This window comes from Pseudochaenichthys georgianus, chromosome 11 (assembly GCF_902827115.2).
Source record: "Pseudochaenichthys georgianus chromosome 11, fPseGeo1.2, whole genome shotgun sequence".
Taxonomy (NCBI): Eukaryota; Metazoa; Chordata; class Actinopteri; order Perciformes; family Channichthyidae; genus Pseudochaenichthys; species Pseudochaenichthys georgianus.
Genome location: NC_047513.1, coordinates 1,673,980 through 1,689,336, shown reverse-complemented (window position 1 = coordinate 1,689,336; position 15,357 = coordinate 1,673,980). Strand labels below are relative to the sequence as shown.

The 15,357-nt window shown below is 42.2% G+C and overlaps 1 protein-coding gene across 1 annotated transcript in view; it reads left to right on the top strand.

The window, feature by feature from the left end:
* LOC117454804 (glutamate receptor ionotropic, kainate 5-like) overlaps positions 1 to 15,357 on the top strand; it is a 403,890-nt gene that overhangs the window by 372,169 nt on the left and 16,364 nt on the right. The window contains exons 16-17 of the mRNA XM_034094000.1: positions 7,053 to 7,218; positions 7,793 to 8,018. Of these exons, the coding sequence (XP_033949891.1) occupies positions 7,053 to 7,218; positions 7,793 to 8,018 (392 nt within the window). The remainder of the gene's footprint in view (positions 1 to 7,052; positions 7,219 to 7,792; positions 8,019 to 15,357) is intronic.

Here is a 15,357-nt window from a genome sequence, read left to right as displayed (position 1 = left end):
TGAAAGCCAAGACTTTGTTTATTTGAAATCAGATGAAAACAAACTGTAACGGACCCTGCCGTGTTATCTATGATTACTCTACGCCTACATTCATAATTTCAGCGGAGGGAGGGGGGGCGGCGTTGTGGAAGAGCAGAGTGGCGAGGGAGAGCTGTCTTCTTCCCTTTACAAGCTTCAAACATTTATTTTTCGTGTGATTTTGGAAATAAAAGTTTCATATTCTGAAAGCCAAGACTTTGTTTATTTATTTATTTGGCTCATGATAGGCCCCCGATCTCCGTAGGCCCCTGGGCCCAGGTCAGCCCGTGCATTAAGGCGGCCCTGACCCCTGGAGGTTTAGGCGATAGGAAACATATTGGTGTGTATACATTTAAAACATGTAATTACTAAATGGGTGAACATCGCTTGTATCCATAATGCGCAGCATTAATATATACCCACATGACAGCTCATTGATACTTTGTAATTCTACTCCACTACAATTCAGAGGTTAACCTGGTATCTTTACTCCACTACATTTATTTTAGTTACTTTGCAGATTCTGATTAATGATGTGAAATATAAACAACCCTTAAATCAGACTTTAGTTACACCTGAGTACAATTCAGGTAAGGTGATCGTCAAGTGCCAACAATCAGGAGAGATATTTGATAGTTGGTGCTTGAGAAGACTAAACATGTATCTGCAGATCCCTATAAAGTATATTCATTAATCGTTATTTTCTACTAATAGTTAACTAAAAACTATATATAATTGCTATTTTGCACATCCCTTTCAAGATTTCAAGATTTTCAAAGGTTTATTGACATATCATACACAACTACGGTGTAGTTATGCAATGAATGAAAAACTTGGGTCACAGGTTCCTCAACAGTGCATTACAAGACATCTATCAATATGTGTGTACCTCCACCATTAAACTGTCATATTCTGCACATTTCTTATTCTATCTACATACATAAGAGTAAGAGTATAATTAATGTGTATAATATCAGTTAAAATAAGTGCTTCAACATAGTTAAAACTGCAGGAAAGCAATATATTAGACGTTAAGTACTTTGTCAGGCTTAATATGTATCTGTAGATAGATACCCCCAAAGCTTTTTTCTTATTTGAAAGAAGACCTTAACCTAAAGTTTTATTTAATGTGTTAATAAAGGTTAATTAGTTTGTCTGTTTTGCACATCCTCATATTAATATCTTTGTACATCAGGCACTAAACTGTTTTATTGTAGAGATCACTTATAGTATCTTCTTCTTCTATATTTCTATCATTGACCTTCTACTTTCCCCCTATGAAAGTATGTACTCTTAATATGTTTTTCATCAAATAACATTATTCAACAAAAATAATTCAATAATGTGCTTTAACCACTACTAGGCTACACAGCCATAATAACTTTGTATTATTAGTGTAGAACACTTATGTATGTATAACATCTGAAGATGTGTAGTTTTATTCATGTTTTTACTAGGGCTGTAAATACGCGTTAATAACGGCAAAAAAATTAATTAACGCCACTAATTATTTTAACGTGATTAACGCATGTGTATTTTTTTTCCTCGGCCGCCCCGTGGTTTCAGAGCGCATCGAGTTTAAAATACCGACAGCCCCGCTCCTGCCGTCCGCTTACAGCAGACTACACTTCCACGCTCACCGGCAGGCACCGACTGGCCATCGGGAGGACCGGGAGGGTGTGTGTGTGTGTGGCCCGAGCGAGCGAGAGAGAGACCTTACGTGCATTGTTGTTGTTAGCATCTGGTGCTAGCTAGCTGCGCTAACGGATATAAGGAGCTGTTTAAATGAAAACAGAGGAGCGACATTTCGCCACAACTGCGCCGAGCACTTGACTGGATGCAGGAAGCAGACAGCGGGACATTGTACGAGAAGTCAGCACACTCAGCACGGAGAGTGGGCAACATGATTGCAGCGTCCAGGCAGCTCCCGTTCGTACACACGCACACACACACACACACACACACACACACACACACACACACACACACACACACACACACACACACACCATTTGTATTGTATGAGAGGTTCCAGGTTGTTGTGTTTAATATTCATGACAATATTTGTCAAATGATAATAAACATTAGCATAAAGCATATTTGCCCACTCATATGTTGATAAGAGTATTAAAAACTTGAAAAATATTCCTCTAAGGTACATTTAGAACAGATCAAAAATGTGCGATTAATTTGCGATTAATCGCGATTAAATATTTTAATCGACTGACAGCCCTAGTTTTTACATAATTTTACAGGATATTGCTATATTATTTCTCATGTTTTACTTCTACACATTAATATCTGATTTGTAAAATATCACAGACAGAAAGGTATATCCGTAATTGAATGGTAAGCTATTGAAATTGTGATTCCATAGATGTGTCTCCCATCCCCCAAATCCCCTGACTATTCTCTCAACTCAGTATTTACATTCTGATATTCAAAGAAAATCAGTAATATCTTTAAAAACTAGTCCTTTTCTATCAGCTGTGCACCGTTATGGTGTAATTATAACCTATCTACCAATTGGATCAAATATAAAAGTCAGTCGAATTACTATCGATACTGCAAGGTATTGTGTGAAGAGAAATGGAAGATGTTGTTTAATTGCTGATATATTTATGATCCACGTCACGTATTCAGTTACGGCAGCAGTTCTCCTGTTTGTCCAGAAGTCTTCTCATCAGGGCTCTATAAATAAAGAACTACGGCAGATGTGTAATATGTAATGCAGCCGAACCGTGTATTACAATGACGTTATGTGATGACTTCCAAAGAGAAAAGCAAGCACACTCGGAATAAAGTATTATTTTCTTTTTTTAAATGTTTTTCGGATTTCATAACACCATATCCCAACGTGCATTGCGGCTAAAACATCCAATCACCGAGCTTCTAGCTCAGGATCTTGAGTAATCTGTTCAGTGGCTGTGTATCGCAATGATGCTCGAAATGTCCCTTATAGCTCTACGTCTGTTTCCGGGGACTTCATTTTGAAATTCAGTTCCTGAGGAACGGCTAAAAAGCCCGAGATTATAGAATCAAACGAATAAATAAAAACAAGGATAATTGTGTGTTATTGTTGAGTAAATAACAGTGTGTTATTTAGAAAAGAATAACAAATTAGAAGAAAAAAATACAGATTTCAGTATCCTGAGGCTCTGAGACATTTCTTTTCCTCACAGACGGCAAAGAAAATCGACATTATACGATTTAAAATAAAAACAATAATCGTGGCTTGATATTGAGTAAGAACATGTTTTTATGAACCACACAGCTTCCGGTCTTCCACGACCCGACCAGACAAAACGTGGCGTATCATATGCACGCAAAACTCGGCCTCAGAACTCAATGGGAATGGTTAGCGTATCATTATGCAAGCAAAATCGGACTTCTGCGTATCTATTGCACACATTTCCAATTTGTAAAGTCGTGTCATTTGTACGCAGATTGAAGAGAGTGGGTTGAACTAAATATGTAAACAAAATGTAGTGGAATGAAAGTATAAAGTAGCATAATATATAAATACCCCTTTAAAATACAAATACCAATAGTTTTTACTTAAGTACAATACTTGAGTAAATATACTTAGTTACATTACACCACTGCCACAGCAGTGGAGCAGTGTGGTGTAGGCAGACCCAGATGTTAGGGCTCCTAACATTAGCCAGAAAACAAACTTCATAAATCCCATATGTGAAGCTTTAGAAGGTACTAGGTCCTTTACTTATTTGATTTCATTTGTGGTTTATTTGTATTCCTAATTTTCCTTTTATTTTGATTCCTTGCAAAACATGTTATTACATTTTTGAACAGTGCTCTTCGCAGCAGCTCGTCTTCAAATGTAACTCCAGTTCATCCTGGCTCGAAAGAGCTGGAGGTGAGCAGATGGAAGTGTCTCTCTCAGGATTATTGCTCAGCTTCTCCTCCTCTCCTCTCCTCTCCTCTCCTCTCCTCTCCTCTCCTCTCCTCTCCTCTCCTCTACTCCTCTCCTCCTCTCTCCATCTGCAACACTTCAATAAGAAAGAGAGATAAGGAAACTGCCTAACAAACCCCCGCTCCCGAGCCTCTTTCTGGCCAACGTCAGATCCATCGTACCAAAGATAAACGAGCTGGAGCTGCGGATAGTCACCAACAACTTTGTCCGCAACTGCTGTGTGATGATTATGTCTGAAACCTGGCTTCACCCCGGGATACCGGACGCTGCTGTGCAGCTAGCGGGGCGCACTATCCACCGTCAGGACCGCAACAGCGAGTCGGGTAAGCGCAAAGGAGGAGGACTTTGTGTTTACATAAACAATGACTGGTGTTCACAGAGCCGAACTGTAGACAGTTACTGCTCCCCTTACATCGAAGCTTTAACGGTCATATGTCGGCCTTTCTACCTCCCTAGAGAGCTAACTGTAGTAACTATCACAGCTGTTTATATACCTCCAGACGCAAATACTAGCTTAGCCCTCACCCACCTCCATACTGCCATTAGCAAACTGCAGCAGGCTCACCCTGATGGAGTACACATTGTCGCTGGTGATTTTAACCGGGCATCCTTAAAGACTGTTCTCCCAAAATTCAGCCAATATGTGAAAAGTGCCACCAGAGAGAGAAACATACTAGATCATGTTTACTGTAACATCAAGCAGGCATACAAAGCAGTGACACAGCCACATGTCGGCCAGTCAGAGCATCTGTCACTGCATCTCATTCCAGCCTACACCCCCATCAGGAGACAATCAAAGCCCGTCACAAAACATATTGACACCTGGCCTGATGATGCCCTCTCTAGGCTTCAGGACTGCTTCAGTTGCACAGAGTGGAGTATATTTGAAAACCAAGACCTCAGTGACTACACCCAAGCTGTACTCTCCTACATCTCATACTGTGCTGGGAACGTTACTGTGAGGAAACGAACCAGAGTTTTCCCAAATCAGAAACCCTGGATGACAGGCGAAGTGCGGCTTCTCATCAGAGAGCGCAACGCCACTTTCAGATCAGGGGACAGAGAGAAGTACAGCACTGCTAGAGGAAATCTCAAGAGGGGAATTAAAGCTGCTAAGGAGAGCTATAGGAGAAAAATTGAGGGTCACATCTCAGATAACAACCCACGGCAAATATGGCAGGGAATACAGAACCTCACAAATTACCAGGGCAGGATCACTACAACAGTCCATTCTGACGCCTTGCTAGCAGAGGAATTAAACAGTTTCTTTGCACGATTTGAGGCAGTCAGACCAACAGCGCCCCCTCCAGTCTACAGCAGCACCTCACTAACACTTCATCAACACCAAGTGAGACGAGAACTGAGGTTAGTGAACCCCAGGAAAGCTGCAGGACCTGACGGTGTACCTGGGAAGGTACTTGTGTCATGTGCGGACCAACTATCTGAGATTTTCACCAGGATTTTTAATCTCTCCCTGACCCAAGCCATCATCCCATCATGCTTAAAATCAGCAATCATAATCCCCGCCCCCAAAACAACAGCAGCCAACAGCTGCCTAAACAACTTCAGGCCCATTGCCCTAACATCGGTAGTTATGAAATGCTTTGAGCGGTTGGTCTCGCATCACATCAAGGCCTGCCTCCCCTCAGCCTTCGATCCTCATCAGTTTGCCTTCAGGACAAACCGCTCCACGGAGGATGCCATTGCCATAACCCTCCACACAACACTAAGCCACCTGGAACATCCAGGGAACTATGTTAGACTTCTCTTCATAGATTACAGCTCAGCCTTTAACACCATCATCCCTGACATCCTCATCAATAAACTTCTTGACCTCCACCTGCCCCCCTCCACCTGTGCCTGGATAAAGGATTTCCTCACAAACAGACCACAATGTGTGAAACTGGGCTCCCATCTCTCTTCCACACTAACACTCAGCACTGGCTCTCCCCAGGGCTGTGTGCTAAGTCCACTCCTGTATGCCTTATACACACATGACTGCTCTCCCACCTACCCTTCAAACACCATCATTAAATATGCAGACGACACCACTGTCATCGGGCTCGTCTCAGGAGGTGATGAGACAGCCTATAGAGAGGAGGTCCGTAAACTGACGGAGTGGTGCGCGGTCAACAACCTACTGCTTAACTCCATAAAAACGAAAGAAATCATTATCGATTTCAGGAGAACAAGCATAGACCACGCCCCCCTCTACATTAATGGGGACTGTGTAGAGAGGGTGCCTTCATTTAAATTCCTGGGAGTCCACATCTCCCAGGAGCTCACCTGGTCCACAAACACCACGGCAGTGATAAAGAAGGCCCAGCAGCGACTGTACTTCCTGAGACTGCTCAGAAAGAACCATCTGAATCAGAAGCTGCTGGTGACCTTCTATCGCTCGACAGTTGAGAGCGTCCTCACATACTGCATCTCTGCTTGGTATGCAGGGTGCTCGGCTGCCGACTGGAAGGCTCTGCAGAGGGTCATTAACACGGCCCAGAGGATTATTGGCTGCCCTCTGCCCTCCCTGGAAGACATCACCAGGTCTCGCTGCCTCAGGAGGACCAGTTCCATCCTGAAGGACTCATCCCACCCAGCCCGTCATCTGTTCGACCTGCTGCCCTCGGGCCGGCGCTACCGTTCACTGAAAGCCCGCACCTCCAGACTCACAAACAGTTTCTTCCCATGGGCCATTAGGACATTAAACACACACAAATAACTCCCCACATCCCCACTGTGCAATAATCCTGGTCTGTTTTTATGTATACTGTAATATTTATCATATATATATATTTTATCATAATTCTATTTTATTCATCTATTTATTTATTTATTAATCCTGGTCATCTACTTGACGATCCGAAGCTGTGTGCACTACTTGCTGGTCGTAACTGTCAGACCTTTTATTTTGTGTTTTAATATGTCTGTTTTTAAAGCACTCGCTGGAGCAGCAACCATGAATCTCGTTGTATATATGTACAATGACAATAAAAGCTTTTGAATTTGAATTTGAATTTGATTTGAGATAAATGAAACGTGAGTCAGGGTCTGAGAGCGTCTCAGGTCAAAGGTTAAAGCTGCTCTTCGTCTGTCCTCTCAGGTGGGCGTTCACCCTCATCATCATTTCATCCTACACGGCCAACTTGGCAGCGTTCCTGACCGTCCAGAGGATGGAGGTTCCCATCGAGTCTCCTGATGATCTGGCTGATCAGACCAACATCCAGTACGGAACCATCCACGGAGGCTCCACCATGACCTTTTTCATGGTGAGACAGGGAGAAATGTTTCTATTGTTTCAGGGGAGGGAGATTGGGGGGGGGGGGGGGGGGGGTCCGCAAGATGAGGCCCCCTCAGCAAGGTGAGGCCCCACGCAGTCTGCGTTATCTGCATGTAGGGAGGGGCGGCCCTGATCCTACTGACCTTTAAAGATGAAAAGAACATCTACACATGCTTATTGTAGTTGTAAGTGCAATGCCTTGCTGCCTGTAGCACCATCCTTGATGGAGCATATGTGTGGGCTGGACCTGTATAGTTTAACTTACAGGAAAGGAGTGAGCAGAGGGTAGAGTTGTCCATTCTTGTTCTGTTTTCCGTGACTATCTTCCTCACCATGCTGAACACCCTCTCAGACTCTCTTCTGCAAAGTTCAGTATAATCGGATAACTAAAAACTTACATTAGAAAAAGGACTAAGACTGTATTAAAAAAAGCTGAAAAAATGAAGAGAAAACATTTGGACAAAGACCAAAATATAATGAATCTTGGTCCACTAACACTGGACTCAAACATTGAAGTCATTGTGTAAACTGCGAGGTATAAAACCCCTGCTGTGTTCCTGCAGAACTCTCGGTACCAGACGTACCAGCGCATGTGGAACTACATGTACTCCAAGCAGCCCAGCGTGTTCGTGAAAAGCACCGAGGAGGGCATCGCCCGCGTCATCAACTCCAAGTACGCCTTCCTGATGGAGAGCACCATGAACAAGTACTACCGCAGCCTGAACTGCAACCTGACCCAGATCGGAGGCCTGCTGGACACCAAGGGATACGGCATCGGCATGCCTCTGGGTGAGTGGCCCACCACCACAGGCCTCTATGAATGTGTGTTACTGCTGACTCGTGAATGTTAAAAAACTGTTTGAGGGCTGGTAATGGGGGTCGAGGGGTCCATTTACCATAGAATGACATTTACATTTAGAAAATGAGACCATTCGGATAAAAACCCACACTTTGGTGGTAGAAATCTTTTCATCCGACAAATTAGATAAACTCTAAACATAATGCTTGTTAGGTTGTTTTTTATTTGCTCCTAACACTGCCTGGATTTTTCGGCTGCACATATAATACTTTGGGAAATTCCATAAGCAAATCAGAATTTAAGACAGACTTTAATAAAGGGGAACATAATGCAAACCTACAAAAATGATCAGGAATATTTTTTCATTTATTTAACCTTTATTTAACCAGATAAAAAAGCATTGAGATAACATCTACAATGCTGACCTGTCCAAGAAGGCAGCAACGTTACACATGTTAACACAGACATAGTGTGCAACTCGATTTTGACAGGATAACAACTGGTGACTTCTAGAATTGTGTGAGTAACATTCTGTTTTTAGACTTCTCTGTTTCAGTGTGTGTACTCTGTATAAATGCTCTGTAGTTGATCTGATTGAAAGTGTGATTTTAAATCTCAAAACCGCTACAGTATCTGTCAGGCAGAAACGTAATTGACTGAAACCTTACAACTGAACTAACTGACTGCTAGGGTTAACTTTGATTTAAACATTTGTAGAATACTAAGAGGTTTATTGAGTAGGTGTAACTGTATTAATTGTTAAACTCATAACTTTATAACTTAGGGTTTAATGTAATTGTAAAACCATTGGGCCACGGAAAAGACAATAACAACTCAGGAGGGAGCCAGTCTCGATTTCCTTTTGAGGGCCACCAGCTGCAGAGAGTTAACTAATTAAAGGGGCGTGGCCTGTTAGGAGATTTGGGCTTAAATCTCCTCGCGTTCCTACAAACTGTTATAATCCAGAGCATACACTTAACCGTTTAACAATAATCCACTTTAATGGTAATATACAATGCAATACAATCAAATACATTACCATACACAATCATATCGTATTATGTGTAATGTCAGGAGTTAGGCCTACTCCTGGCTCCTGCCCACAGGCCACCAGACCTCCTGTCCCAGCGACGCGTGAAGAGAGAGACAGAACAGCAAGCTGGATAGGCTTTCATACCAAATGATACAGGAGGGGGTGGAGTTTAAGGACAACTGGTCCAGTCATCTCATACAAACACCTCTGACCCTCACTGTCTCCTATTTCTGCAGCCTCTGCACCGACACACATCCCCCATCACATTCCGAGACCACAGTGGGGTCTCGGTCCAGCTCCCCCACAGCAATAAAACCCTTACCAGCCCTTGGTCTACCGCCATTTTGGTCCTCACATTTATGAAAGGATGAAACAGATAACTCAATATAAAACACACTTCTTAAATATCAGATGCTGCAATCCCTCTTTTGCACTCTCCTAAAAGAGTGCAACTTACACAAGGCACTTGAAACATAACTATTGTCATTCCTCTCCAATATCATCAGAAACTGAGATCCAAAATATTTGAAATCGTGAAGGAACAGAACGTCACTTCCCATGGCAGTGAAGGAACCATGAGGGGGCAGCTGAGTGCTAAGAAGCGGTCTCCTGGTGGTGAATCATCAGCCCGCCTGCCCGCCCCCCCCCAAAGGAATAGCCCACAACGACAGCTGATAGGGAGGGGGAGATGCGGCTTTCCCTTCACGGGTGGAACTGATCAGAGAGAAGTAGACTCCTCTGCTGCTCGACAAGTCCCCCAGCCCACTGCCAGCCGCTTCCAAGTCGTCTGCTGCCTGGATGTCCTCGACGTCCTTCCCCGGTCCGATGATGATGCCTCCTGGGACGACTGCTGGATGGATGTCCTCGAGGTCCTTCCCCGGTCCGATGATGATGCCTCCTGGGACGACTGCTGGATGGATGATGGATCTCCTCGAGGTCCTTCTCCTCCAATCCGCTGATGACAGCCTCCGAGTCGACCTCCCTGATGAGAGCCCGATCCGTCCTGATGTCGTCTAGGGTCCTCGCAGGTGTTTTCCCCCGCCGCACACTGGCTCCGCACAGTGGTACCAGTTGTCCCCCTTTCCTTGTAGGCGGACGGCACGGGATGTCCTCTGGGTCACTTGGTCGGAGCCGGAGAGCCTGGGGTTGACAGTCAGCCTCCTGCGTCTCGGGTCCCCTTTTTGGCATCCACAACCTGTGTGGAGAAATCTGATACAAATCCCTCAAGCCTACGCTCCGGGCTCTGGGGCCCTCGGCTGTTTGACCCACCAGTGCCTGGCCACTTGGAGCCTGTTGGTGGGGTGTCTTAAAACAACAGACGTCGGTGCACAGGTTTTCTAAATTAATTGTGCAGCTTCAGAATCTTAATACTTGGACTGTGCCAACTAAATAAGAACCCTAACATCTTTAGGTAAACTAAATAACATATTTCAATAGCTCTGAATTTCTGACAAGCATCTGTATTTATTTTTAAATGAAATCCCTGAGATCCCATTAAAAATCTAAAAATATGATTTGAACTGCTAATGTTTCTGGTAAAGAAACACACTAATCTTATGGATTCAAAAACAACCAAAATCACAATACTAACAAAGTGAATGGCTTCCTGGTGATACTGCTTCTACCCGTCAGTGCTTAGATATTATCCCGCTGAAAAAATGAATACAGAATTCCAACAAACTGTCCTCAAATGTCTTTCTATTATGTATTTAGATTAAATGTATATCCCCATAATGACCTCAACAATAAAGTCTATGGCTTTTACTTCTTTACCAGACTAGTTACATGATGTTGTCCAAATCACATTGTGTCTCATTACATTACTATGTTTTAGCTTAACTGTAAATATGTTCCTTCTACATTTCAAACCTCAGTTACTTTAATACCTGTTGAAACATTAGTTGACACATTACTCACCGGTCAGCCTCTCCAGTATTTCATTCTGGACTTACATCTCTCTGGCAGCCCCTTGGCCACTGATTCTCTACCTGTGCTACCTGCTATAACTCAATCAATACTAGAGACATGTCCACATTCACCAAACAGTCTCTTATCCCCAAATATGGAGCAGGTCAATTCTAAAACTGTCAATCAATGGTCAGATTGAACAATGGAGTTGGGCAGCAGGTTCCTTTCAGTCCCTAAATGAAAAATGTACATTGTAAAGTTTACACTCCCCCTTTTTTACACATTCTCTCATGTGTAAACAAAAACCTGTATGGGAAGAAAACCTTCAGGTCATAATGGATTATAAGACAATACCAAACATTTTTCCCAGTAAACACTTGAGAGTGTTTCTCTCCATCATTCAGTCCTAAAAGAAACAGAATTCCAAATGTCCTAGTTTGAGTTTCACATTCTGCAAACAGCCACCTCCTGTGGGAGTGAAACATCATCAACCAGATTAGATACGGTTTCCCCTTTTGTGCAATGTTAGGAAACCTCTCATTTCACACATTATTATCACACAGAAATAATGTGTTAGTCCAAAACATGCTTGATTAGTCATCGTTTCAAATCACGCAGTTGCACTGATCAGGTGCAGACATACACACACTCACACTCACACTGTCAGGTTGTAAAGTCAGGTCTGGTCAGGTTCACCGCAGAGTCAGTCATTGACAGTGCCTTCCCAAGTTACCCTGTCGGTCAGTTGGTCTCAGTCTTTTTGGCCATGTGTTGTGCTCTGCAGAGACTTTGATGTTCCAGCACAGGCCAGCATCCTCCGTCTATACAAATCTGTATATATGGAGCGCCATCACTTATTAATTCACAATTACAACTATAATGTTCAAGATATCTCCAACCCCTCCTTGCTGTTTCTCACATTCCCTGAAAAGTGTCTAGCCAAAAAAATGTCACTTCCTTATTGTACTATTACTATTACTGCAATTCATTTACACCTAATTAGTATTAAAATGACTAATAGATCTATTTCAGAAACATGTGTACATCACTATCTTGTGTCAAAACATTACTAGGATCTGTAAAGCTCTGCTATTTATTCCATAACTCATTCTATCAATTTATCTTCAATTCTGGTGCACTTAAAGAACAATGTTACCCTCTTTCACAGTGCGTGGAACTCTGGGTGTCTGAACATGAAACCAGTACCTCAAATTGAAATACTATATTTTGTTTAGAACCAGCTTTCCCTTCAACATGACCTATATAAATAAATATTTATCTGATCTTATAGAGCTGTTACTAAAACTCTCCCTTTGAACTGATCAATACTTTAACAAATTAAAACACTACCAAATTCACACACGAATAAAAAATCCAGTGCATACTTCCTTCATGCCCCCCCCCTTTTTTTTATCAGTGTGTATTAGACTGATTTTCCACTTCCCTTTAATAGTTCCCCTCTTTTCCGCTATTTTTATTTACCACTTGACTAATTTATGGGCCATACATCTTCTTATCTTCACTTATTTATCAAGTCAATTCAAGTTCTTTACAATACATTAGTAGATACCTTGTGGAGTCTTCACAATAACTAATCCCCACTAGGATATGAAATCCATTCATCTTCAAGCAGATACTATGTCCTTATTTATGTTTTGTTCACGATAACAATGGTATAACAACCACATGTCATCAATTCTGGTCCACCTAAAAACCAATGTTAAACTCTTTAGCAGTGTGTGGAACCCTGGATGTCCGAACATGCAACCATTCCTCCCTCCTTTATCAAGGATTTAAAAACAGAAGTCATTTCATATTTCCCATGGTAATAACTATGCTACAATGGTGAAATCAATTATTTAGATTGGAATACTATATCTGGCTTGGCACCAGCTCTCCCTTTAACATTATCCATACAGATAAAGATTTGTCTTATAGAGTGGTTCCCAAAACTATCCCACTACTTTATTCACACGTGAATAAAAAATGTCAAAGAATATTTTGTTAACCTGACGAAAAGATTGAAGAGTATGGTTGTACTCTGAACCCTCAGTGTGTTCTCATTCTACTCTAATAGTTTACTGCTATTTTTAATTTAATAAATCTTTCTGTCTTTACGTATTCATGCTTTAAATGTGCGTTTTGTGAATAAGTGTGTTTATGTGCAAACTCACTCATTCCCGTTTTCCTTTTCTCCTCCTCTGGTTTTCTCAAGCCGTGACCCCGGCCTCCTCACTTCTAATCGACCATACCAACTCCTCTGATTCTGTGTTCTCTTCAGTCCATCCGCTGTAACTTCATCCGCTGTCAGCCATTGGCCCAGTTACATCTGCATGCACCCTCATGCCAATGTTCTTGCACTGCTTTACATTTCATCTCCTCCTTTACAGTCTCCCTGCTGTTTTTATGGAGGGCGGATTCTGCTCATCTCCCACACTTTGCTCTTGTGCTCAGCTTGGAACTTCATGGTCCTGTCTGAGGGACTGATGAGGGTAGATTTCTGCCCGTCAGCATGCTGTCTGGTTCTGGATGCCACAGGCGGAGATAGTTCTGGCTGCAGTCTTGTTGTTGTCGTTTCAGCTCTGGTTCTCTGTCTGTTCGATGGAGAAGGAGGAGTTTCCTGTTGGGTTAGGTCTTTTGTCTGCTTGGAGGGTCGGGATCTTAGCCTTTTCTAACTCAGAGGGGGAGTCCAGGTCTCGGGACGCATTACCTATAAAAAATCTAGCACACTGAGGTTAAATAAATCCAACCCTTTCCACTCTGACTCTTTGTAATCATACTATCTGTCTTAATTGTTAAATGCCATCTAAACAACCTAATTGATATCTACAAATGATATTACAAAAACTCACTCTAAAAATTGTTTCATCCATTGCTACATATGTACCCAACATAACTCTTTCAGGAAAACATTTTCTCCTATACATTGAAAAACGTACATGTTTCCAGCATCACATATTCCACACACCACGAAAGAACATCTACATATTTACTCCAATATTTTAAGCTAGTTCCTATAGCAAGATTATCATGTGTGACATAATAATCAGATGTCTTGTTTGCTAACCAAGAATATTAAACTTCAAAATGTCTTTTGGCCAGTTGAAGTCCTGCTTACTTCATCCTTAAACTCTACTTTAATTATTTGAAACCAAAAAAAGGTCTTCCTTCTCCACCATGATCCTATCTCTATATCAAAGTTCAGACAAACTGATGATTTATCTTCAGAAACCATGAGGAATGACTCATAAAACACTATTTTCCCTTACTTCAGTTCTAAATCAAATGAGCCAGACAGGAAACCCCCTTTAACCACTTGCTTATCCTATTATTTTGATCAAAGTTGTGTTACAAGCAGGTTAGATCTGTAATGAATTAAAATCAATATTTAAAGACGCAATATAAGTTAAATATATTGTTAAGGTAATTACTGTTTTATTGTGAAGGCATCTCTGGCGGACAGCGGCCTTTGGCTTTTATTTTGAAAGGCCGTTCCGGAACAGCCGTGTTCCTAGAAACACGGCAAATTGACAATCGTTCTAATGCATTAACTATAGTCGTGAAAGAGACAAGGAGGGGGAAGGCGTGTGGAAGTAAGCAATGAACTGAAAATGCCACCAATCCTGTTCTAACGTGATGGCGCACATTGAAAACCTAAACGGGCATAAGTACCCCTGTCTTTTGTACCATTACATTTACCAACATAAAACAAGGTCTTTACTAATGAACAATGACAACCTACAGACAGCTTATTTATTTAAATATACGCAATATATTGACTTCGCTTTTATTTATCTGACTTAATTAAACGTGCTTCCCCCCCTTTCAGCCACTAGATGGCAGCAGCAGAGCACAAATGAGCTTCACTCTTCTGAGCGAATGCCTGATTACCACAGACAATCGCTCACACAGATTATTTAGGTAAAAATCACACAGATTTATTCCCCGTACAGTTTGTCCGGCCTGATAACGTGTTACATATGTCGTCACGCAGGACTCTCTGCCTACCTTGCGATCAACGTTATGTTTACCTCAGCCTTTCAAATTAATTTTTACAGACAAGGGAAACGGGAGCCGGTCTCGTCACAATGTAGGTGACGTTAGCGCTCTCTCCCAAGGATTTAACAGAATAGCAGTCCATTGATACTTTCGCTTATTCGATCTCAGACTGCTATTTTACCCCCAGTTATAAACGGCGGACCGATCTTAAATATCGACCATCCAGGTTTCGCCGTCTGGGACTTGCACCCAAAACTCACGAACTGCACCGCTCCTTCGTCACTTCAGGACTAAACTACCTGAAGATCCACGCAAACTGCTCTAATTTCTTGTTACGCAGGACTCTCTATACCTGACGATCAACGTTCACGTGTTTTATATAACTTTCC